The following is a 27356-nucleotide window of genomic DNA, read 5'->3' as shown; positions in this document are numbered from 1 at the left end:
TCTATTCTCATTTCTGGTGACGGTGGTATTTTGCTGCACCGGCGGCATTCACTCCATCTCTTGGGGGGCTATCGCTCCGGTCACCCGGTCATGTCTGTATTCTATCCTTCTCTCATCTATCAGATCGATTTTATAGTGGTCTGTAAGCCTGTTATCTCTATATTTTGTAACATTGAACCAGCCTAGTTGCCATGGTTGTTTATCTATGATGTCAACTATCATACCACATATTATAGCCTACATTCATTCATCCATCCATTCATTTACTCATTCATCACCATGTTCTACTCTCTCTCCTAGGTCACGATTCCGGCTCTCTATCTACTGTCATAATCTAAGTTTTCAGCGCTCTCCTGACCAAGGTGCATCTATCAATCAAATCATAACGCTCTGCTGTGTCTCTGCTCTCAGCGCATCCGCGCCATGTCTTCTCGCATAGCCTAAGGTACCGACATTATCATCATCACCATCATCACAGGCTTCATGCCTCCGCTAGACCACCGCCCATAAGCTTAAGCCTTAGATTAAATGAGATTATAAATGATAGGGATGTTCTATCATCATTTGTCTTCCAACACCTATCACTTATCACTCATCATCATCATCATCATTATTATTATTATCATTGTCATCATTGTCGTCATTGTCATCATTATCATTATCATCTTTATCATCATCATCATTGTTATCATCGTCATCATTATCATCATTGTCATCATTATCATCATCATCATTATCGTCATTGTCATCATTATCATTATCATCTTTATCATTATCATCATTGTCATCATTATCATCATCGTCATCATTGTCATTGTCATCATTGTCATCATTATCATTATCATCATCATCGTCATCATCGTCATCGTCATCATTGTCCTTGTCATCATTGTCATTGTCATCATTATCATCATCATCATCGTTATTGTCATTGTCATCATTGTCATTGTCATCATCATCATTGTCATCGTCATCATTGTCATTGTCATCATTATCATCATTATCATCATCATCATCATCATCATCACCTATCATCCTTCATCTTCCGTCTATCATCAATCAATCATCTAACTAACTTTTCATGTCTTTCAGATGGTGTCTCCTTGTAAGCGGTAGGTGAGTTCACTTCTAATCTCTATTTTGGGGCAGGCTACGCCCGCCTCCATCTCCGCTGGAGGATATGCTGTCCTACCCCGGAGTTCAACGCGAAGACGGGAACCTTCGCCAAACAGATTCATGCATTTTGTATCAAGTGTAATTGTTCGCCAAACGGATTCATGCATTTTTGTATCATGTCTATTGTTCAATAAATGTTAATAACGTTCATTTGCCTCTCGAGTCTTCATGGTAGAAATGGGAGCTTGCGTAAATTCTACCAGGGAGACTCGAATTTCTCGGCTGTCAAACTTACTAGGCTAACCATCCAATCTCCCTTTTGACAGATCATACATGCGTCATCATTGCCCAGGGTCGTCAACCAATCACAACGCGAGATTTGGGAATCCCCGTTATGCATCACTCATGCATCGTTCTCTCTCAGCCAATGGATCGCATTCACGTTTGTTTAAAAATCAGTCACTCATTCTGTTCTCTGCTTTCCAGTTAAGCCGAATTTGAAGCCACCACCACCCCTCCGTCCACCGTCACCAGTGGTTCCCGTCTGTTAGGGGGCAGGCTACGCCCGCCTCCATCTCCGCTGGAGGATATGCTGTCCTACCCCGGAGTTCAACGCGAAGACGGGAACCTTCGCCAAACAGATTCATGCATTTTGTATCAAGTGTAATTGTTCGCCAAACGGATTCATGCATTTTTGTATCATGTCTATTGTTCAATAAATGTTAATAACGTTCATTTGCCTCTCGAGTCTTCATGGTAGAAATGAAAGGTTTGGTACTTTTGACTTTGTAAATACAATATACACTCAGTAGAGGGGTGTAATATTATTAACCTGACCAGTATATAGAGAAACACATGTCTTTGCATTCCAAATACTATCTGTTGTTTTGTATGTAGAGTAGAGTAGAGTAGAGTATCGTTTATTGATCCCAGGGGGAAATTAAGGTGTCAAGTAGCATACACACACACATACATAAATAAAGACATTGCTCATGAGACATTACACACATACTTAGCTTTAACTTGACATTAGGCCCTTTAGGTTGAAAGAATTTTACAGTCATCCTAAAGAAATTAGTCCATTTAGTTTTGGATATAATAATGAATAATACTGAGGTAAGCATGAGGATCACTGTCAGATGACACTTCTCAACACAGCACGTATGGTATCATGTACTATACTCTATGTATTCTTTCTTCCTGATTTTTTTTTTTGCCTGGTCAGTTGGCAGTATTTGATACATGAAACACCTAATTAGTGAGGTAGCACCATCTTTGAACCCCCTCCAGTTTGCATACCAGCCTAGGCGGGGTGTGGAGGATGCGCTGCTGACTATGACAAACAGCATACTTGAACATCTAGAGGAGCCCCACAGCTTTGTAAAAATTGTTTTTATTGATTTCAGCAGTGCATTCAACACCATCCAACCCCACCTGCTGGTAGACAAATTGGTCAAATTAGGTGTTAATCCAAGGCTCATTACATGGATTAACAACTTCCTGTTAAATCGTACTCAGCAGGTTAGATTTAATCAGGCTATCTCATCCTCCAAGGTCATTAACACGGGTGCTCCCCAAGGATGTGTGTTGTCCCCCATACTCTACACACTTTACACCAACGAGTGTCGTGCTCTTGCAAGTACACACTCCTATTTCAAGTACGCAGACAGCACTGCCTTAGTGCGGTTCCTGAAAGCTGGGGAGCTGTCAATGACCAGCTTTGAAGAGGAAGTGGGGAGCTTCATAAAATGGTGCTCTGACAACTTTCTTAATGTTAACGCAAGCAAAACAAAAGAAATGGTGATTGATTTTAGACGTAGTGCACAAGCAGTACCATACACTGTTGTCGATAACACATCGATTGAGAGAGTAAACACCTACAAGTATTTAGGGGTTGAAATTGATGATCAGTTTAAATTTGATAAATGTGCTGCTTCTAAGGTGAAGAAACTTCAACAAAGAATGTTTTTCTTAAGGAAATTGCGCAGTTTTAATGTCGATTCTCACATTTTAGAGTTATTTTATAACTCTGTACTTCAGAGTGTCTTGTCCTTTGGTCTGGTCTGTGTCTATGGTAGTATGCGTAAACAAGATCAGGATAAACTGCAACGCATTGTTAAAACAGCCAGTAGAATAATTGGATGCCATCAAACATCAGCTGCTCAGCTTTTTCAAAACATTATACTACACAAGTCTGAAAGTATCCTGGGAGACCCTACCCATATACATACATAACAAATTTCAGTTGAGCCAACACGGTAACGGGAGACTGCTGCAGAGGAAAATAAGAACAGCCAGGTTCAGCAAGTCATGTGTTCCCTCTGCAATCAGAATGTTTAATGAAAGACACAGTTCCCAGCAAGGGACTTGACACTCTGTGTGTGTGTGTGTGTGTGTGTGTGTGTGTGTGTGTGTGTGTGTGTGTGTGTGTGTGTGTGTGTGTGTGTGTGTGTGTGTGTGTGTGTGTGTGTGTGTGTGTGTGTGAGAGAGAGATATGTATTGTAGCAATCAGCTGTTTGGGAGGAGTCAGAGAGGCATGGGGGAGGGGGTTGTATTTATTTATCTGTCATTTTATGTATTTATTCTGTTCTTAAGTCCTGTCTTTGTATAGCACCCTGACCACTTGAATTTCCCTTTTTGGGACATTAAAGTTTACTTTGATGTATATAAAGATAGGCATAGAGACATTTGTAAAGCCTGTTTCACTTGACATGATTTTAAAAAGACATTATCATTTAACATGGAATTATTCGCATAATAACAATGGTTTTGGGTGGATAAAATTACATCATAAGGGGTCATTATGGTACATATTTGCCATATAACTTCTTGAAGTATTGCTACAGTGATTTTAGGACAATGTCTCAGGGCACAGATGCCTTCATACCACAAAATCAATCAGAAATGGCATAATTGATACTGGTTGCTAGGGAAAGTGCTTTACCTAGCAACCGTTGCTAGGCAACATGGAATTCTGAGTGCCTCCACCCCTGATATTGATAAGCATGTCCTAATGAACACTTGTGCCAAGTTTCATGCTTGTATCACCTTGTGAGCGATTCTTCCAGTATTTAACACCCATTGCTTACGCTATAACCGTCATGCAGCATTTTCATCCAGAGTGCATTGCTGTCTAAATGCGCATGCATGCGTTGACGCCTACTCGAATGCACTTACTGATTACAACAAACACACTTAGATTTTGAAACATTTTATTTAAATAATTACGGCTCCCTGGTCCTCTCAACGTCTCCACTGGTTCATCTGGCTGGCACGGAAAGACAATGAGGAAAAAACAAACAAACAAAACCTAAAATCTCCTTTTGCGACCCAACATCAGCTACAGACCTTAGGTGAAAGGTACCATAGCTATATCACAACCTTTACTACACAGTTTATGTGATGCATGTTGCAGTTGGTTCTGTATGCCTCAACTCAAGACTTCACCTGAATCCAAAAGTGTTCACTCATCATTCTTGATCACTATCTAGGTAACAAATCAATGCAACCTCCATAGTGTAGTGAACGAGTAATTATTTGGGACACATCACTGTATTCATAAAATGATAGCTGAATGATTTGGATTCATCACCTGCTACTGTGATCACTGATAAAGGTCATATGACTGAGATAAGAAACAGTAACCTTTTGATATTGAAAGCTGTGCAAGACCTAAACACAATACAGAATATATATTTTTTTTAATCAGAAGAAAAAGCAACCTTGTTGAGATGTACCATTACGATTCAGACTAAGTAACCTGATGTTTGAGTTTTTAAAAACAGAGATGGCTAAAAGAAGAAGAAAAAACAACATGGATTCAAGAGATCAATGCAAATTTCTGAAATCATTCAATGGCATTCAAAACTGAAAAGCAGGGCTTTGAACCGGTTCAAGGAACGAAAACGAAAACCGGGAACTTTTTGTATTTTACAGGGAACAGAAACGAAACCGGAAACTTTATTATTTTTTATGTTCTGGAACGGGAACACTTACTTAAAAGTAATGGTAACCGGTAAATACCGTTCCTAAAACTAAAAAAAAAGTTATTAATTTATTAAAGTTAATTATTTTCCTGCACACGTTACCATGACAGCTGAGGTTCACGTCCTGTGTGACATCAGCCATTCTCTGACTGAATGGTGAGAGAGCTGTGGATTACAAAGTCTCCACTCCACATCTTAAATAAGATAAACCACTGTCATACATAAGGGCAGAGTTTCCATTGCATCATTGTAAGACATTGCAGAGAAGCGCGTGTAAAGCGCACCGAGAATGTTCTACGCTATTGGGCATCCATGGCCGCTTCAAATAGGCTATGCACAAACTCACAATGTCCATCATAGCGCTCCCTGTGACCCAAGTCAGTGTGGAGTGTGCATTTTCATCATTGAGGTTTATTCTCCACTTCTCCACTTAAGTCGTCCCTGAATGACAAAATTCTGGAGGATATTCTTTTCATCCGCTTGAATAAACAGTTTGGAATATAGGCTGACTCATTTGCACTTCCGTCTTTCTTGGTTAATTAATGTCAGTTAGGCCTATGGGTAATCAGCTGACAGGAATGAAATGAACCGTTCTGGGAACTTTACTTTTTTGTTCTAACTGGTTCGGGAACATCAATTTATTGGTGGAACTCATAACCGGAAACGTTATAATTCCGTTTCTGTTCGGAACGGAACGTTTGGAAAAAAATAACGGTTCAAAGCCCTGCTGAAAAGACAATCTAAGGCCGAAGAGTATTGCAAAAATGCATCTTATTAAAATATATCTTACATTCAAGTGAGAGATAGTGTGTGTGTGTGAGAGAGACAGAGCAATACTGTGTGTTTGTGTGTGTTGTGGTGAACTGTGTACAAGCAAGCCCTCAGACATGATGCCTTCCCCTGTTACACTTAAATCATGTTACATTTATTTGCAAAAGAAGAGGTTTAGCCTACACATCCCAACATACAGTATGAAACCACAGGTTTCACTAGAATGCAATCATTTATTTTTGGATGTTAGTGTTTCTTATGTTCAAGGAAACAGGAAACAGAAAAGGACACAGCACATACATGTGTTTATTATTAGCTTAGTTGTATGCACATTATCATCATCATCATCATCATAGTCATCATCATACATTTTATTTGTTACATGTACAAGGTAAGCAAAACAAAAAAAAACCACTAGCACTCTGATCTTCAAGTCTGCAGTTTAAATGTGTGACCAAATGTTCACCAAATGTGAGGCTTGGGTTAGTCTTTCCCTGTTGTTAAACTTGTCATAACGTTTCCCTTTGACTCGTCTGGGGTTTGGGAACGTCTGCGAAATGTCCAGGTGTATAACAGAGGGTTCACACAGCTGTTAAGCATCGTGAGAGTCTTCGCAACACCATGACCTGAATACCAAAAGTGGTTAATTCGTTGTGCTACTGAGGGGTTGCTTGGCCTCAGCACAAGTCCAAGAAACCTCACAAGGTTCATCACATGAAAAGGTAACCATAGTATGAAAAAAGAAACAAGGATTGCAATCACCAATCTGGCCAGTCTAGGGTTGCTGAAGAGGGGGGTTTGCTTCACCTTCTTGTGGAGGCAGAAGTAGAACATCGCCATGATGGAGAAGGGAAGGACAAACCCCAGCAGTGTCTCGCCCAGAAGAATGCCCAGTGTCTCTTCGTCAGTGACTCGCTGACAGACCCAATCTTGTCCTTCTACAATCTCTGCCTTTACTGCGGCTGGGCTGGAGAGAATCAGAGCAAGAGTCCAGAGGCAGACAAGAAGTAGCTTTTCTCCTTTGCTGCCCAGCTTGGTCCACTGGCTCCGATGCAGAACCACCACGTATCTCTGAATGCTCATCAAAGTCACAGTCAGCACGCTAGAGTAGGTGCTGGTAAACATGAGCAGGAAAACGAGTTTGCAGGGGCCCCGGCCTAACGCCCAGGCAAAGCTCAAGTTGTACATCCACAGCGGTAAAATGATCAAACGTAAGATGTCTGAAGCAGCGAGGTTCAGCATGAGATGGAGGGTGAAGTTGTCCTTCTTGAGGTGGCGACGGAGGAAGACCAGGACAGCAATGTTAGCGGGGACACCCAGTAGGAAACAAGCACCCAGAACCCCATTACTGGCCTGAGAGATGATGGAGCTACTTGATCTAGAGTGGTTGAAATACTCCATATTCTTACAGATTGACTTAAGCTGTACCGTACAAACTGCTTGCACTGAACAGTGCACGGACCACAAAAGCACTTCATCACAAAGTGGCTATAAAACAGGTCATGCATTAACCACATCCTGCGTCTACAGTAATAGCATATCTTACACAGCAGAGTACACAAACAGTGCATATAAAAGATGATGCGTCATCATCTTTCCACCCCTCCCCACTTTCTGATTAGCTCCCTAGCTCAGTCCCTCATTTTTGGTGGAATGGTCGGAGTGATCGTGCACAGCAGAATGGGATTTCTCAGGCTAGGGAACTAGTGGAACGATGGTCAAATGCTGCATGAGCTGTCACAGAGAAAGTAGAATGGGGCACTCCTGAGCCGCCATTGTTGTGTTAAAAATGGAACATTAAGGTCAATGGAATTGGCTGAACTCTCTTAATTCCATGGCTCTGAGCCCGCCCCAAACTCTCCCCACACAGATCAAAACAAAACAAAAAATGCAGCACACAGCACTGTGATAGGATGACAGATTTCATGGCCCAGGTATGATTTCCCCCTATGGTACGAAGCTAGACTAGCCCAGGCAAAAGTATTTTGTGCTTGGTGGGTTCATTTAGTTTACTTGGCTAGGACTTTTGTCCCTGATGCCTATTCCAGTGGAGAGTATCATTCCAATGGAGAGTACAAGAAATAACACAAAGGAACTCAGGTGTTTACCTCCACCAAGTAGGACATGTAAATGAAATAAAGTAAATTGATTAGGTTATGTATTAGTGAGATGAAAATTTAACCTGGCGAGCCAGACTAAAACATGAAAAACTTAGTCTGGAATTGCTCGGTTCAGATTGCTGATGGCTGGGGGTGGGACCACCGTTGTTATGTCTCAAATCGCCTCTGCCTTGACAAATGAAATGAGCGCCTTACCTTTTGTTGGCCGCAGCCAATTTGCAGCCCCTGCCGTCCTGTCAAACCATGCCCCAAAGATTCAAACAGGATGAAAAACTGTCATTAGTGGGCCCTGGCTGGTGCCTGTTGTGGCGATCTTACAAGGACCAAGGTTAGACCAGGTCACAGGTTAGACCAGCCATCTTGTGGAGTTCATCTAAGGAAAACAAACAGAACTTGAACTCAGAGATCAAAGTGTTGATTCTGATGTCTCTTTACTGCAGCCATCTTGTGTTGTCCTCCAAAAGGGAAGTTCTATGTGTACCTTTTATAAAGTATTCACACATAAAAGGTGGTTGCACCCCATCCAACCTTCCAAAAGTCATCATGCAAACGGAAATCTTTCAAATTGACAAATGGAAGCCTGAAGTTTGTTCAAAGATAGTCAATAGGCGCATTTGACTTTGTGCAACGTCGACCGATGTTGAAAAATACGTCAGCGAGTGGTGCTATACGTCAGCTCATTTTAAGTCGATTACAAAGTTGCACAAGACAAAGCCAACCACAAAGTTGCACCAGTTTGTTATACGTAGCACATCAAGTGAGGTGTGGGGGGAACGGTGGGAATGAGGAATTGAAGACGGGTACATTGAGGGTGTTGGACAACGCGTCTTCACAGACGTCAGTGAACTTTTGGCCAACCATTTCAAGGGTGCGTCACAGTGGAGATGGTGACCCTTGCAATGAACATCAATCGGGATAAGCAACTGCAGGAGTTGCAAGGTGCAATCGCATTGATTCTGCAAGAGTTTGACATCATGAGTCATGACACATGTCACGTATTTGTCGCAGCATGGCTGAAATTTGGTAAGTCGGTAAGATTGGAAAAGTTGGTAAAATTTCTAACCATCATGCAACATCTTCATCCAAAATGCATTGCTGTCTGTATGCAGATGTATGTTGTGCAAAATCGAATGCGTGTGATAGGTGCAATCTTTGCTTGTTATTTAGTACTTGTGTGTTTGTCTCTAGTGAACAGAAAGCTGCTGCTTAGAATTATTTGAATCTATGTCAATCATATCACCAACCAACTTCCTGTAACCCGCTTGTCTTCTGGCTCGTTCAAAAAGTCGAGAATCCCAAGAAAGACGACCTAAAACCTCGGGAAAGTGGGAGTGAACATTTGGTGACGCAATGTCAGATCGATAATTATCGAGGTTGATCTCTGGCGGAAGTATAGAACAACGAGTTCCAGAGCTTGTGTTTTGTGTGACGACACACGCATCATCAACATGGCGCTCATGCATGCAACTGGCATGTAAACAGTATCATAAATGCTAAAATATCATCTTGTAATCACTATCAACAACACCAGTTAATGTCATTCAATTGCAGATGCACATATGTCAGTAATGCTGCCCTCTGACTGTTTAATTTAGCTTACTTCAGCTAAAATGATATGTCGTGGACGTGGAGGCTGAAGTGGAGGTGAAAAAAAGGAAAGAGGACCAAAACAAAACAAGCATGATTCCCGATTGTTCCGGGATCAGTGGCGTTCATGCGCCAAAGTCCAGAACTCGGTTGTCACATGAGCAGTGTCGTCAGCTGTCTCGAGAGGTCCCGAGATCGTGAAGGCACCAATAACTCTCAGGCTTAGGACGGTGACGTCACGGCTGCACGGTCCTATTATGTAAGCAATTTTAACTGGGCTGTTTGAATGCCCACAATTTCAATAACATTGTAATGCCGAACTATCCTTTACTTATAATGTGCTTTCCAATATGTGGACTCCAGTCCTCGGCCTGTGCTTGTGGCCTTGTGTTTCGCTAGCACCTCACCTCTGTGGAGAAAACAACGTTTCCCCGCTGTCAGCCTAGCCACAGCAACTTTTGGGGGACTATTTTTCATTCACCATACCGATTACAAATGAGAAAATGACATTAGAATTGGGCTTTTGCGGGATATTTAAATACACATCTGTCGTCAGTGACATCATCACAAGGCCACAAGTGTGCAAGGGAGGATGGGAGTCCGCATATTTGAAAGAACCCATAGTCAGTCCTTCATCAGCACCCATACTCATCACAGTCTATGCCAATAAACGAAAGTGGAAAATACAGTATACTATGTGCTAAAAAGATTACAAATGTTTTGACTCACAAGGGAAGTTTTATTCTCTGTCTGCACTGATGTGTAAAATGAGAACCTGAGAGACTTATTATGGCTTTTCCGTTTTTTTCTGGTGTGTGTGTGTGTGTTTGTATGTAAAATGAGACACAGATTGGTCATCCCTACACCCACCACGCATAAGTATTACAAGATTCTTCCCTCTCCTGCAGCCTACTCCACTTCAAGTCTGTCAATCTCAATATGTTTTTACTATTATATCAGTTGAACTAATGTGTTGAACTAGGTAATAAATCATATTTTAAAGGCCATAACTTTAAGGCGAACCTGAATTAGTCATTACAAGAACGATTTGATTGTTTGATGCACATGTCAACGAAACCCATTACTTCGTACAGACCTCAGTTCAGAAACCTGAAGTCTTAGGGTTCTTTTTATTATCCTAACACCCGTCCTCCCTTGTGCTTGTGGCCTTGTTATGACGTCATTGACGTCAGAAGTTTATTTCAACATCTCGCAAAACCGCAATTGAAATGTCATGTTCTTATTTACAATCAGGATGTTGAATGGAGAATAGTCCTCAAAAAGTTGTTGTGGCTAGCGGGGAAACTTTATTTTCTCCAGGGAGCCAGGGCGTCAGCGAAGTGCAAGGTTGCAAGCATAGGTCGAGGACGAGAGTTAGGATATTCCAAATAACCCTTAGAATGTAAACTTTTTTTTATCAGTGTTGTTTTATCTGTGTGTTGATCAGCTTGTGCCTGATCATGTCATGAGTGAGAGAATACAAACACACTCAGATTTTGAAACATTTTATTTAAATAATTACGGCTCCCTGGTCCTTTCAACGTCTCCACTGGTTCATCTGGCTGGCACGGAATGTAGACTAAGACAATGAGGAAAAAAACAAACAAATAGACAAAAAAAAAAATCTCCTTATGCAACCTTACACCAGCTACAGGCCTAAGGTGAAAGGTACCATAGCATTTACTACACAATTTATGTGATGCATGTTGCAGGTGTTTCTGTATGCCTCAATTTAAGACTTCACCTGAATCCAAAAGTGTTCACTCATCATTCTTGATCACTATCTATGTAACAAATCAATGCAACCTCTGCAGTGTAGTGAACAAAGTAATTGTTTGGGACACATCACTGTATTCATGAAATGATAGCTGAATGATTTGGATTCATCACCTGCCACTGTGATCACTGATAAAGGTCATATGACTGAGATAAGAAACAGTAACCTTTGGATATTGAAAGCTGTCCAAGACCTAAACACATTACAGAATAAAAACAAAACAAAACAAAAAATCTGAAGAAAAAGCAACTTTGTTTAGATGTACCATTACGATTCAGATTAAGTAACCTGATGATTGAGATTTTAAAAACAGAGATGGCTAAAAGAACAGAAAAAAACAACATGGATTCAAGAAATCAATGCAGATTTCTAAAATCATTCAATGGCATTCAAAACTTAAAAAAAGACACCATAAGGCCGCAGAGAGTATTGCAAAAATGCATCTGATTAAAAAATATCTTACATTCAAGTTTTAACTGATTTGATACGACACTTACAGTGTTCAAAGCACATGCCATAACTACAAATGAAATTCTGTCTTTGAATGAATACAAAAAACTAAAACAAACAAAAAGCATCAGTGTTTGCATGCACTAAAAAGTAACTTGCTGTCCAAAAATACATTGGTATTTGAAGGAATACTTCACAAATACATTTTTTTATTTGTGATGAATTCATTCATTAATGTTATTAAAAGTATCCTTAAGCAGACGAAAATGTGACCAGGAAATCAAGAGATGCATATAACAGAATAATGGAGCCTAACCAGACTGACTGCAATTGACTGTACTACTTGATTTTCAGGTTTTNTTTCAGAAGTCCTCAGAGTAACTGAATGAATAAAGCATGATGTTAATTTTACGTACTGTAACTTAATGTAGACCATGCCCAAGTAGTGTAGAGGAAGTTCCATTTGAAAAATGAAGAATGAAAGACGTGAATCGAATTGACATCAGGTGCGCTCTGAGTGGTGGGTGTGGTTGTGGAAAAGAAAAAGAAAACGAAAAGCAAAAACAAGGAAACCGCAAAAACAAGGTCTTAGAGACTGAAAGCCAAAACAAAACAAAAACCAAAACGTGTCATTTGAAAAATGCCATGCATTCATATCACATGGGCAGATCATGTTAACTGCCCACTGAATGTTCAAAAGTCAGTCAGTCAGTCAGTCAACCAGTCAGCCATTTCAGGGGACCACTCCTCTCTGGTCCCCATCTGCTTCAGTCACATGACTTCCTGTCCCAGTCACACACAGACCAGGAAGTGTTGAAGTGGAGTATCCTCATTCAGATCAGCTCCCAGGGTTAATATAGTCCAGCAGTGTTGTTCACTACCCATGAACACCAGCAGTCCACAGCCATGACCCCCAAACCCCAGCTGTTCTAACCATCGCCGTCATGACACATACGCACACACACACACACACATGCGCGCACACACATGCGCACACACATACACACGCACACACCCTTGTGGGGTTTCAGTTTACTACAACAACTCAGTAAGAAACTAGACCATCAAACAGTGTCAGGCCACAGCGTGTTTGTTTGTGACCTGGTCAGCTGAGGGGCAAATATGAGGTCCTTCATAAGGCCAGGTGATGAGGCCTGGCTGGCTGAGGTGTGGCACAGAACATCCTGGCTGGCCATGCCACCATCATGCCCATCACCATGAGCTCTCAGCCGGGATGCCAACAGACAGATCTCAATGACCGCTGATGGCAGATGGCAGGTGAAGAAGATGGAGGTGGTCTTCCAGTTGTGTTCTCTTCAAATAGACCTCCATCATGGTGGAGGTGGTGGGAGAGGAGGATGCGGACAAGGGGATGGGGCGGGGATGGGGTGAGTCAAGATCCGTTGTCTCCCACCACCATGGTCTCCCGGTTGAGTTTTCTTGAGACAGATCTTCATCAAGGTGGAGGAGGGGGTGGAGGAGGTGGAAGAGGAGGTGTGGGTCAAGAGCATCATCTCCACCATGGTCTCCACACTTGGCTCTTGGCAGACAGGCCTCCATTGTAGCCGGTGGGGAAGGAAGAGAGGGAGGTGATGGAGGAGGAGGTGGTGGTGTTAGTGGTGGTGGGTCAAGACCTATTACAGTCCAGACGGATGGGGGATGGGGAGGTAAGGTCCGTTAACCTGAACAAGCAGAACAAAGCAGAAACACAATCGGTTAACTCAATGCAACAACATTGGCAAAGTTAGAGCAACAACCCCTCTAAAAAGAATTCATTAGAGTCATAAGAATGAACATGGTGGTATGCATTGCTGCCTGCAGCCAACATTACACATGATGCTAGTTCATCCACAGAAGCAGAGTAGAGGAGAAACACAAGTGTTGAGTTAGTAAAACAACGCCGAAACTTCAGTCCATGATTGTAGTGATCACACATTCACACACACAGACACACACAAATCAGTGCTTGCAACCACTGATGCAGCAACCACAACAAAAGAAGGGGGGAAATTAAGGGGAAAAGGCGAGTCGGTCGTCCTGCCCTGCCACTGAAACCCCATCTGTGTAGCCGGAACACGCTAATCCCTGCGCTGGCTTGGCTAGCGGTCACGCTAAAACTCTGCAATGAGGAGAGCCAGCGGAACAGCTTATAGCAACGGTTTCCAACGTGAGGGTCAGGGACCCCTGAAGGGCTGTGAGGGACCATGTGAGGGGGGGCCTTGGCTGGAATCCACAGGTACATGATTAGATTAGATTATTTTATTTATTCGTCATTACAGAAACTTGTTCTGTGCCATTTGTCAGTGCATCCAATAGTTACAGAAACAGAAAAAACACAAAAGACAAATACAACCCCAACAAATACAACTATAAATACAAATACAACATGGGGGGCGTTGTCATATTAAAGTTTGGGGACCCCATCGTTATAGTTCCTGTATCTCTCAGGCAGGGGAGAGAAACAAAAAGAAATCTATTGATGTAGTCTTTTTTAAATAATTGTTGCAAAAAAATTACTTGCTCAGACACTCAGTTCTCTCTCTCTCGCGCTCTCTCTCTTGCACATGCACACGCACGCGCACAAGCACACACAGACACACATGCTAATCCCTGTTATGCCCTGGCTAGCGGTCACGGTAAACTAGGCAATGTGAAGCACGACCGGAGCACCTTATCAAGGGGCCAGCGGCGGAAATTCACACACAGGTCAAGGCAGTGCATCAGCTGGGAGTACTTTTCCACTCAGGAGATGGGGACCGCAGTCCCAAAACACACGCACGCACGCACGCACACATGCACACACACACACAGAAACGCATGAACGCACAAACACACTGAAGACAGGCCCAAGAGTATCAAACACAATATACACTGACCCCAGGAGGATCTCTGAATCATACAAACACAAACACACAATCACAGTTCCATACAAGACAGGCGCCAGAACAAAACACACATGTACATGCACACTTCTACCAAAGACAGGCACAAGCAGTAAACACTGTGACCCCATTTGGATCTTACAATCCTAAAACACACCCACGGAAGACAGGCGCCAAACACAACGCACACACATACACACAGACCCCAGATGGACACACATGCACAGGCACACGCACACACTTCCAGTAATGAGAGACCCAAAAATTACACATTATCTCTTGAGGGCAGACATGTACACATGCTATGATCCCATTTTTCCACAAGGACAGACACCAGGGTCACACAAATTTCCACAAACCCCCCACCCCCACCCCCCATCTGGGTCATGTGGGGACAAGAGTGACTGGTGTGCAGCAGGACTCAGCGGAGGGCGAGTAGTCACATCTGGCCCAGGGGGACAAACTTTCCCCATCACCTGTTATCCTTCACACACACACACACACACACACGCACACACGCGCACACGCGCACACACGCGCACTACACTGATTACCACTGTTTCCCAATCTGCAGCTCATCTAAAATAGGCACCCGTCAGCTGTTGCAGTGTGGACATGATAATCAGTCTTCTTCCATGTTATATAATAATAATGAGGACTTAGGTGGGGAAAGAACATGGTGGGAGGACACCACAGTACGTGATTGGCATCATTGCGGTCCGTAACACACTCCATGGCTTCCCTACTGGCTTTAGAGCACAGTACAGTACATTGGCCAGACACACTGGCGGGTAAAAAGATGGCAGCGTTCGTTCGTAGACAACGGAGAGGTTTTGAAAACACACAGTCCTGGCCGGTTCTGGCCCGTCTGAGTGCTGGCTCTAATGCGGCATGGTTCTGGGCTGCAGACCCGGAGACCATCTGGGGAGCAAATGTGTGTTATGCTGCTGCTGCTCTTCTCAAAACATCAACATAACCCCCCCCCCTCTCCAATCATCTTTCCACTCCACTCTACCCTGTACTATCCTCTCCACTCAAGTCCAGCTGAAACACACTCACACACTCACACACACACACACACACACACACACACACACACACACACACACACACTCACACTCACACTCACACTCACACTCACACTCACACTCACACTCACACTCACACTCACACTCACACTCACAATAACTTGGATTTCTATCATCCATGTGACATAATGTGAGATCTTGACACATCTTGACACATCTGTAACCTTTTAATCTGGGAGAGTTCAGCAAGTTAAACCTCAGGAAAATGATGCGCTCCTTATTTCTCTTCAGAAATGAGAATTTTTAACTCTACATTGATGACATCCCAATCCACAACATGCAGCTCCCAAGCGACAGAAACACACACTTTCTGAACCCAGTATGACTGGCAGGGCCGGTTCTGGCTTATTTGGTGCCCTAGGCGAGTTTGAGTTCTGGCGCCCCCCCAGTCCCCCCCGCCTTACCTTTGAAAGAAAAAAAACCCTCTTTCTTATACCTTACAGAACACAAGAGTAATATCCGTAGTAAGCTTAACTAAATAGCATCAAGAACAATAACCGTTTTGCATCAAATGGATTTCTGGTTCTTTTTGACAGGCGACCAACACATCAGATTGAGTCGCATGAAAGTAGCTTCACTGTGTGGTGTGTTGGATGTGATGGTGGTGGGGCCCCCAACCCCAGATGAGAGGGAGGTTATCAATGTGTTTGAATTGTATGAAATTGAAATGCCAGGACAGCAATAAAGTAGGCCTGCATGTAAAATGCATGTGTAGACAATAGGCCTACTGTAGCCTACCAAGGAAGTCTGCATTGATAGCCTATCTACACTACCTACAGCATCACAAAGCATGGCAGCATAACAATTTTAATAAGCTACACATTTGTGCTGTCTATGATTCCAAACCAATTTCATTGGAAATAGTGGTGCATGTGTGAGTAGGAGAATGAGAAGGGGGCTGTCTATGTGTTTGAACTGGAGGGACAGGGTGAGAGAAAGGGAGAAGAGCTGTCACGCTATAGAATTTCATAATATACACAATATAGTAAATAGCCTCACTTGTCTGCAATACTACATCACTCAGCATGAAAACATGCTGTGCATGGTTCTGTTACATGATTCATGTAGGTTATGTCATTCTGGTCTGGAAACAATGTTTTTTAAGCTTACAACAAGCAGGTAATTCATGTGGATGGAAGGAGATATGGCAGCTAAAATTGTTTTAAACATTGCACCAGTCTTACTTTACATTGCTTGTCAACCTAAGCAAGTATTATCAGGTGGGTGTTAGTGAGTAGTAGTAAGTAGGCTACTAACAGCTACTTTACTGGATTTCATTGCTTGGCATACTTGGCTAATGTTAGCATGCTAACTAGCGATTTCTCAGATCAAAAACAAAGCTCTTTTTCTCTCTAATTCCAAATAGTAACCTCATAACTATTAGGCTTTCCATAATCACAAACGGTTGCTGATTAAATCACATAGTTCCAAAACACCCTTTGCAACTCCTGCATCATGCAATGAGTGATTTAATGAGAACATAATCTCCAACCAGCAGAGCACTGCTGTTTGCGCTTGCCCTCTCTGTCTCTCGAGTGACTGAGTCTCCCAATTCAAAATAGATCGCAGGCTGTCACTCGTCCCCCGCCCCCTTTCTCAGAACTGTCTGTTCATTTGTTCACAGACTTCCCAGAGACAGTTGGAAGCGATATTACTATTGGCTGAAGGGCGCTTTGCCGTGAGGAGCGCTTTCGCCACGCTTTGTTGATTGCGACTTCATAAAAGAAAACTTCATATCGCAAAATTACGCATCGGAGAGCGCCATTTCGGCGCTCCTTCTTCACATGGCGCTCTAGGCAACCGCCTAGCCGGCCTATGCTTACAACCGGCCCTGATGACTGGCTACGCCAGTAGTCCAGTAGGCTCAGCGTGGTCAGCAGAGACAACCAGATAAATCAGTAAATGGGGGAAGAGGTGCACATTTCAAATTTCAACAGAGTTCACCCAATCGTTTGCCAAGGTCAAGACCAATTGTTAGCGATTGGATAAAATAAGACACGCATTTCAAATTTCAAAAGGCATTTTTTACCGCTCCCTCCGGTAAACGTTTCTCATTTTGGCCATTCTAGACCCTCTGTAAGCATGAACATGACATCATACAAGTGTAAGTAAGATAACACGCAGATTTTAGCAGGCTATCGTGTTTGTGCAATTTGCGCCTCCGCATGTTGACATGCGCTCCACAACGCCCTGTTACAGGTTAGATTTAGGGATGGTTGGTCTGGGAACAATTTTGCCATTTTCGTTGATTGTTTTGCAGGTCTTGGCAAAAATAAAGCAGCAGAAAAATTGCTTTACTGACAGGTTAGGGTTAGGCATGGTTTTGATCAGGGCACAGGAGAGAGAGAAGATTGCCGCGGCAACATAAATTTGCCAATGGGAAAACTGTGCGACCAGGCTAAGTATGCCTCTGACCTCCTTGTAGTCCAACTTTCCCTTGCACTCTTGAGGAATGCTGAAACCAGCCTTCCCGACAAGCCAGGCCTTCAGGCCAAAGCCGAACTCTGTGGAGGTCTAGTGATTAAGACACACACCAAAATTACTTTGCATTTACCGGACAAAAACCTCACTCCTTGCCCCACTCAGTCCAACGGTTCAATGACAGACGTTGTATGCGTCATTAACTTGCTAAGCATTGCTTGGAGCATTAAAGTAAACACATCCTTTATTACAAGGTAGAAATAACTCTACTATGAGAACCCATTTCCTGGAACACCTCCCTGGTCTGTGAAATATATATCGTTAGGGCCCATCACTTGGTCTTCAGAAATCCCAAATCTCAACCGGTACAACTAGTACAGTACAATCTCTCTAGTGTAACCCATCCAGTACTGAGTACCCTTTGCTCCCCATCCCCTGATTCTCATGAACACACTATGCTGTTAATCAACACGGCACGTACGCACTCGCGCACGCACACGCGAAAGCGAGCGCACACGCACACTCTGATTAGACCCTTACTGATCCATCATTGTGTATCATTTGACAGGCATGAAAGAGAGAGCAAGAATCACTGTACCATTTACCAAAACATAATGGCACTTTTTATACGCACACGCGCACGCAGAGTCTCACAAAAACACACAGCTGTGCGTCCTCTGTTCATTGTGAGGGCCCTGGGCTAGGCCAGCAGCCCAGGCTTGGAAGACGACTCTCCTTAAAGCCAATCTACCAGATCCACCACAGAAGTCCAAGCCACAAAGCCAAATCAAGCAACAGCTACGAAAACCGGAGAGGAACACAGTTCCAGACTTCAGAGGAGAAAAAAGGATTCTGCATGAACGTCATGTTCTGGAACACAACTGTTCATTTTTAAAAAAACAAAATGATTTTTAACCAAGTCTGGAGAAGAATTCATTGTGAAGTGGTTGCATGGTGCTCTTTTTGTTGGTGCTGTTTGTTTTTTTCTTTTCTTTTTGTTTTGCTTGTCCACGTCTGGTAGAAAATTTTCCAGTTAGACCAGCAACAGAAAAAAATCAGCAAGATTAATTTCAGCTAATCAAACTAATTGGACGGTAGACATCGTTTATCCTTACTTTGCAAGAATGTGCCCTCATTCACCTCACCGTTGAATGCTGCTGCCTGGTCAAAAAACGTTTAAATTTTCAGCTCACTGCAAATCCATCCCCAGTTACTACTTGTATGTTCTTGAAATTAATTAACGCCAAAAGCCACTGTTACAGGAGAAAAAAAGGACACAGGCAATTAAGTTTTATTTGAGTTCACACACAATGCCTCCTTCTACAGAAGTGTGTTGGCGTCAGCCACTCAAGATTCAAAAAATAGCTTATATAAAAAAACAGTTATGTAAAAATAGCCGGCAAAGTTTGGACCACACTTATTGGGTGCTTTTTTTACAGACTCCGCAATCCCTCATTTAGAAGTTCTTTTTGCCGCAGCAACTCTGGCATGTTGTCCTTGGTTGCTGTACAACAACCCCTGGCCCCAAACAAAAAAGTGAAAAATAAATAAAAAATAATAAAACCAAAACAGCTACACTTCCACTGCTGGCGGGCTTTAAACAAAATCACTCAAGATTTCAGGCTGGGATGCAAAGGTCATTAGAATAAATTGAGAAAAATTGCCAAGTTGATTTTCTTCTTGCCCTGCCCTCTGTGCACAGGATGTCGATGCTGGGGAATTTGCAGAAAATGACTACCAACGATATGTGCCTTTGAAGTTTTCCTGAGAGAGAGAGAGAGAGAGAGAGAGAGAGAGAGAGAGAGAGAGAGAGAGAGAGAGAGAGAGAGAGAGAGAGCTCTGACTCTGCAAGACATCTATATGATGAAATGTTTTGTGGTAACCTATGCACGAGCGATGTGTAATGTAATTTATAGTCCTCGGTTAACCTGCCCTGTGATAGGCCAGTCCTGTGAAGGCTCAGCGCCAATTTAGCTTTCGGCACAGCAAGTCTCACTGAAAAAAAGAAAGAAGGTAAAGTGTAAAAAAAAGAGAGAGGAAAGGAGGAGGGGGAGAAAAGTGAGGACCGAGAGAGAGAAACGAAAACCTTAGAGCCGTGAGTGAGCACTACCAGCTGAAAAAGCAAAAAGGGAAAAAACAGCTGATCCAGAAAACAAGAAGAGAAACGAAGAGGAGAGAAAGCAAACAAACATCACCCCCCTACTGAGCTCTGGCTTTCCTGACAATACGCTTTGCTTTATCTCATCTAGTCCCCAGGCCTGCCAGGAGGGATTTTTACATTACATTACAATACATTATGGTGACGTTCTTATCAAGACTGACTTTGATAAGGTATAATTTCAGGCACCGGGACCGATCTCACGTCTTGCTCAAGGGCGTCTCGGCCATGGCTTCAACTTGTGCACAATCCCCGGTGCTGAACAAAAAGGTGGTGCTTTTTAAAGATATTTTTGGGCTTTTAAGGCTTTATTTAGGACAGGACAGTGAGAGAGTGTGACAGGAAACGACAGGAGAGAGAGATGGGGATGGCCATCGGCAAAGGGCCTCGGCCCTGAATCGAACCCGGGTCGCCAGCGTAATGGTATGGCGTCTTGATTAATTGAGCCACTGCGTGCCCAACCATGTGGTGCTCTTCAGAGGTAAGAACGGGTAAAAAAATCCAAGCCCGAACCGACATGGGCCCATGGGAATTGGGCCGGGCCCGGCCCGAGGCCGACTAATTATTGGATGTGTAGGCCCGAGCCCGAGGGAAGCCCGAAATTTCAAATTTTATTTATAAGGAGGGGTGATCTATGATAACAAATCAAAGCCCTTAAATTAAAGCCATTAAAGTATTTTGTTACGAAATCTAAGTTAAATAGACTGTATAAACATGCAGGCCATCTTTTATATTTCTGTGTATGCTGCACTGCAGTGCACAGAGGTTACATTAAGCGATAATCCATCATTGACGCTTTTTTTAAGAGTTGGCGGAAAATTTTAAGGGCGTCCGTCATTTTGACCGGCTGATCATTGGGCCATAAGCCACAGCAGCAGTACGACCTTAAAAATCTAGCGCGGCACTTTCACAGAGAGAGACAGCGAGACAAAGAAGAACAACGACGCGAGCAGCAGAACAGGAATGAAGGAGTTCTTGAATTGCCATTGCAAGAGTTTATTAGGCTACAGTATGTGTCGGGTTGATGAGGCGACCTCTGTTTTTTGCAGACCACGCGTCTCTCGTGGCCAAAACACGGCCGAAATGCCTCAGCGCACTGTGATGGGAGGGAGAGGCGAGGGAAAGCGCGTGCATTCTAGCAGCAGGCACTGCACTGCTGGATTATCAACTGACGTGGAATATTATTAACGCACAGCCTACATAGCCTATTTATTTATTTAAAAAAATAAAAATAAAAAAATAAAAAAACTGTCAACGATAGAGAAGCCGAACCCGACCCTACCCGAACGTAATGAGTGACATTTCAGGCCCGACCCGACCCGAAATTGGCTCGGGTTCGGGTTCGGGCTCGGGCCTGGGCCAAAAATCATAGGTCTAGTGCTCTTTGAAAAAAGTTTGCTCACTCCTTCGGATTTTTTATTTTCTGATGTTCTGTTCTGCTGTTTATTCATTCATTGGGAGGAGATGACGTTTCGACCTTGCTTTCTTCCCCACCTGACACTTCCAAGCCATGGCCCATAGATGAGGACGCAGTGCAGGGGACTTATCTATTTTTATTTGTGGTGACATTTTAATAATAGGGTTCACATGTTATCCACCAATATATGCCTAATGACTGTTTGTATAAGTGACTTATAAGACATTAATGGCCTATTAGGTCCTTATTACAATTGTTAGGTATAACATCAATAAAGGTGTGAACAAGAAATTTATGAATGCATGCCTAGTAAATTATTTGTTTTTGGGTAATACATGATAAGGCTTATTTATTCTTAATTTATTCTGAGACTTTTCCCTCTTTTTCAAGTGAGCCCTACTTCACATTCTACCTTCTGCTGGGAGGTCATTCCTTCTCTAGCCACTCTAGGCCACAGGTGCTTCTCATAATGCCAATAATCAGGTTTTAGTCACACTTTAAAAAAAAAAAATCTTCGACAAGGGAAAAAAAACCCTTTCTTCCTCGCATGACTGGCCATGCACATTTCCCTCATCCATTCGTTTTACTGGACCCTCTTCATAATTTATAGCACAATCACTCTTTCTACTCTTCTCACTTATTTTTCTATTTCCTATTTCTACATATTTTTCCCTGGCCGGATATACTTTTTTGGTCCTCTTTCTTTTTGGCTTCAACATTAGGCTCTAATTGGGAAATATTCACCTGACGTTGTAAGGTAAGGGAAGAGATCAAGGCAGTTTGGGGGGGGTTAGGTGTGGGAAACTTGCAAGCCATGCAGGACACGGACGACAGGCCCTTAAATTAAACACGACAACAACCAAAGTGCGCCGTCAGCGAGAGACTGGAGCTGAAGAAGTTAAGTGTGTTGCCGACTCGAACTACACCGATGGCGAAGGAGTTGAGGATATTCAGCTGACCCGACAAAAGTGTTTAGCCTCTGTAGCCCCCAGTATTAAATTAGCAAATACATTTAGCCAGGGCGCTCAGATAAGGGCTTAGTAATAAGGATTTTACACTGCCTGCACTTTGGCCCGCATTTGAATTGGCCCAATGTGATGCTGAGGAAGAAAAAAAACCCACCACAGACAGTCCATGGAGAGACCATTAAAACCAACAGCTCAACGGATCAGAGCAGGGTCTGACCAAAAGCAAAGAGATGCATTGCACACAAGATGGGATATGAAATGAAACACTGAGGTGGACTGAGCAATAGTCTTGGAAAAGGACCATAGAAACTGGGGCTTTCTGCATGCAAGAGAAATGTTCATATCTTAACGCAATTTTAGATATAACAGATTAAAGAGATAAAACAAATTTGTGAAAAAGATTAAATCTCCAATGCTGTGATACAAATTGTGGCTTTCTGTTTACATGCGAGGCAGTCTTAACCCGAACTGTCAGACACAGTATAGACAACCAAGACAAAATATAGATGAAATCTCTCTTATTTTTGTGATTTATTTGTGATTCTCCATGTACTTTTAAGGAGTCCGTACTACTCAGGAATTAAATAGCAAAACGTACTCCGTCACCTCTGGGAGGGATACAGACTGATCTGCAGGAAAGAATACTGAACAAATAACAATTATTCATCAGCCTGCCTCTGCATGTGTGTGTGCGTGTGTGTGTGCGTGTGTGCATGTGTACAGTGTGTGTGTGTGTGTGTGTGTGTGTGTGTGTGTGTGTGTACAGTGTGTGTGTGTGTGTGTGTGTGTGTGTGTGTGTGTGTGTGATCGTGCTTGTGTGCACATGTACAATGTGCGTGTGTCTCTCTGTGTGTGTGTTTTCCTTACCCTGTTGTCATACTCCAGTACGAATGGCGGGATGTCTATCTGCTCTGGCAGTATGCAGGTGAAGAGCTGCTGCAGAGTGTCTACGTGGTGCACCTTATCCTTCATGCCGGACACACTGAAGGTCGTGAAGAACCAGGTGGAGACCTGTTACAGGTAGGAGACAAAGAATCAGACTCATCTGTTACAGCTAGGAAACAATAGGCAGATAGAAGTGCACAAATTCCAGATATTCCAACAGATATCACTTGTTAAATTCAAGTTTATATTACTACGTTCCACCAGCACTACCACTACCTCTACTACTACCACCACTACCACTTAAATGCATTTTGTGTAACACAATTCATGCAAGATTGCAGGTAAGACACAAGAGGCATTGAGGAGCGTACTACCTACAGACAATTCTAAAGACGTCCAGACTTCAAAAACTTTTTATCGTCACTGGGATAGTTGCCAGTACAATGAAATGAAATGACAGCAGGACCACTCCAAGGTGAGTGCAATAATGTGATAAGAGCTAAACCGATATGCCCAGGGGTGCTGCTAAAGGAGGGAGTAGAACAAGATGAGGAAAAAGACTGCAAGAGCTTCACAGGGGTTCCGAGGGGATTATAATGTGGAAGCAGTGGCATGTATAGCTTGAACTGAGTTGATGTCAGGACTCAGAGGGAGACCATGTCTAGTAATGCTCCCGGATGTACATTTAGAGAGATGACTAACATATAGGAAAGAATGAAGATTGAGTTAAATATGCACATGCGGACCAAAGGTCATATTAAAGTTAAAGTTAAATCATGGCTGTCTCAGTTTTTGAATAATTGAGATTAACGAGTGCGCCAAAATAACTTAAACCATGAAATAATTTTGTATAATTTTGAGCACTTAATTTCCCCTTTATTCAGCATGTCCTCTTTGTTCTGAGTGTCCATCAATGCCAGATTCACTTTGTTTGGGTTGTTTTGGATGAATTGGGGATTTCCAACCAACTCTCTGGACAATTACTGACAAAAGGGAGTCCGTCCAAGGGAACCTCTGAACTGAACTGGACTGGACTGGACGTGATGAGACTGGGCGGCTGAGTTGTGCGGTATTGAGTTTGACTTTTCCCTTAACTGTGCTGTGGTTGCTACATTAAGCCCTGGACTCCATTTTAACCAGCTTCCTCTGCAGGGTCCTTACAATTAGTTCAAATCAGGACGCCGTTTAGAGAGGAACTATATTTTCTTTTACAAGCTGGCACGGCACTATTTATAAAGTGAGCGCAATTGTGTTGGCGCGCACACACACACGCACACGCACACGCACACACACACGCACACACCCTTGTTCAAGTTTCCAAATGAGCCCAAAATAACTCCATGAAAGGCACTTGAAGTCATTTTTGAATCGAGGTAATGAGTTTTTTAGCATTGCCAGTGCACAGCTTACACCTACAAGTGGAGCGCTATGGGATTTCCTGAATGAAAACCAAAAGGATTCATTATCGCTCCTGTAATTGCTTTACAGTTTAACTTTTTTCCTCTCCCTCCTCTCTTGTATTTCTAACAACTCTGCATTTACAAACCTCAATTGGAACCTTACCGGACAAAGACGAAAATGAGAGCAGAATAGAACAAGAATGACTCGAGTGATTTTATTTTGTTTACTGTTTGTTTGTTTGTGTGTGTGTGTGTGTGTGTGTGTGTGTGTGTGTGTGTGTGTGTGTGTGTGTGTGTGTGTGTGTGTGTGTGTGTGTGTGTGTGTGTGTGTGTGTGTGTGTGTGTGTTTCACAACAGCCCTCCACCGGACAACAAATCAATGCCTTAGAGAGTGTGGTCAACTCAACTTTTAATACACAGTGGGGGCCCAGTGTCAAAGCTGATTTTCCTTGAGATCTTGCTCTTGGGGGATTCTAGATAAGAATTTTGTCCATTTTTTTTCTTTCTTTAAAAACATTATCTGTGCCAGTACAATACACACATACACACATGCACGGACGCACGGCGAGACCAGAAGACAAGTCTTCCCTGGATTCCCTACTCTAACAGACAAGGAGCAGGAATGTCCTGCTCTTTGTATCCAGCCCTTGGTGTATTAACAAACGTTACCTCAAAGTAAGATGGAAGTACGGAAGAACGATTCTCATTCATCCCGGTCATGATTGTCAAAATAGCTCGGAATACACGTCCAGCTGCACAACAATTAACTCCTATTGACCTCCAGATGCTAGAATGCAATGTTCCATTTCATTTTCGTATTGGAAAATAAAGACCCAGGGTTCATCCCGATTCTTACATTTCCCTAATTAACCTCCCCCTATTTTATCATTAGAAGACAACCGAACCAGAAAAAAGTTCACTTGTTCACCACACAGGTCTAAAAAGAATGTATCTGTCTCTCAAGACTTCCATCAACACAGATCATGATGGTCAGAGGCGCTAAGTTGTCAGCAACAAGATCTTGACCCAATTTCTCGAAAGCATCGTTGCTAACCAGTCAGCAACTTTTGTAAGTTGATAATTAGAAATTGAATTACAACCAAGCATGTTGCTAACTTAGTTAACAAAAACACTGCCGAGAAACGCATGCCAGCTTGAAACCGTTTGACCAACAGGCTTCTCTAGGTCTGAACTGCTGATGGGCACATGTATTAGGGCATAGTGCTCCCATACAGTGAATGATCATCAACCCTGCTCTAGGTCATGGGCCCATGAGGCTTCAAGAGGGCCTAGTTTGCCACCACCTTTTCAGTATATTTTATTTTAACCAGCTGGTAACAAAATCAAGTAGATCCTTAAAATCCACGGTGAAAGGGATGTGATGGCAAGACTGACTTCAGGAAACTGGTATGTCGAGAGAGAGAGAGAGAGAGAGAGAGAGAGAGAGAGAGAGAGAGAGAGAGAGAGAGAGAGAGAGAGAGAGAGAGAGAGAGAGAGAGAGAGAGAGAGAGCTGCATGCTTACCTTGGAGCGGAAGGTAGGATGGACAAAGTAGAAGGCCTTCAGGTTCTTCTTGAACCTGTGAAGAAGCAGTTTCAGGAGGAAGACTTAGTGTGAGTGCATAAAATATTTCATTTCATTTTGATCAGGACAATGCCAATCAGCAAAAAAACATCAATATGAATATGCCGAGGTTCCCATAGTTCAGTGGTTCCAACCTGTTAAGGACAGAGACCCCATTTTGATTTCCCAAATTTCTGTGGACCCCATTCACGCTTCTTTGCGACCAAAAAAACCCCACACAAATGAGTGTCAATCAAAATATTAATTCGTTATTATGCTATATATTAATTAGAAATATTTGTCAGTGCTCTTTTTTCAAACCTACACAATTCAGGCAACCCCATTTCAATTCCAGGTGACCCCAATGTTGAAAAACACTACATACGTGTTAAAGTACAGAAAATAAAACCAGGTTCACAATATGAACAGTTATATTTAGGCCATGCATGACAAAATACAGAACAAAAGACGCTTGTGCACAATGAGACGTCTCCCATCTCTCTGAGATACCATGTTATTAGTTTTTATTACTTCAAAACAATGTCCAAGAAAAACCCAAAAATCAGATTTAAAGTGAGACGGAAACAGTATTATCACTGCGGAAAAAAGAAAGAAAAGAAAAGTAGGAAACATGGAGAGCACGACGAAACGTCTGCGGACTCGGTCCACCAAGCATCATCCAGAGACGCCAAAAACGCTGCGTTTCCAAGTGGCTGTGGTCTGGTCCAACACACACAGGCGCGCACACGCACGCACCAAAGCATGGAC

General features: G+C 42.8%; 1 protein-coding gene and 1 long non-coding RNA gene across 3 annotated transcripts in view; one reads left to right on the top strand and one right to left on the bottom strand.

Annotated features, from left to right (window-relative positions):
* Nucleotides 1-308: 308 nt before the first annotated feature.
* Nucleotides 309-1851, top strand: LOC134461697 (uncharacterized). Its single transcript, XR_010037372.1, has 2 exons — nucleotides 309-445; nucleotides 1093-1851. It is a non-coding gene; the product is annotated as an uncharacterized LOC134461697 (long non-coding RNA).
* Nucleotides 1852-11071: 9220 nt separating this feature from the next.
* Nucleotides 11072-27356, bottom strand: part of gdap2 (ganglioside induced differentiation associated protein 2) — a 56723-nt gene continuing 40438 nt past the window's right edge. For both annotated transcript variants that reach the window (XM_063213749.1, XM_063213748.1), the window contains 3 exons: nucleotides 26550-26604; nucleotides 23609-23752; nucleotides 11072-13489 (listed from right to left, as the gene is read on the bottom strand). In XM_063213749.1, coding sequence (XP_063069819.1) covers nucleotides 13445-13489; nucleotides 23609-23752; nucleotides 26550-26604 — 244 coding nt within the window. In that variant the 3' untranslated portion in view covers nucleotides 11072-13444. The remainder of the gene's footprint in view (nucleotides 13490-23608; nucleotides 23753-26549; nucleotides 26605-27356) is intronic.

Source organism: Engraulis encrasicolus, chromosome 13 (genome assembly GCF_034702125.1).
Source record: "Engraulis encrasicolus isolate BLACKSEA-1 chromosome 13, IST_EnEncr_1.0, whole genome shotgun sequence".
NCBI lineage: Eukaryota > Metazoa > Chordata > Actinopteri > Clupeiformes > Engraulidae > Engraulis > Engraulis encrasicolus.
The sequence above is the reverse complement of the archived record's forward strand: the minus strand, read 5'-3'. Positions and strand labels throughout refer to the sequence as shown.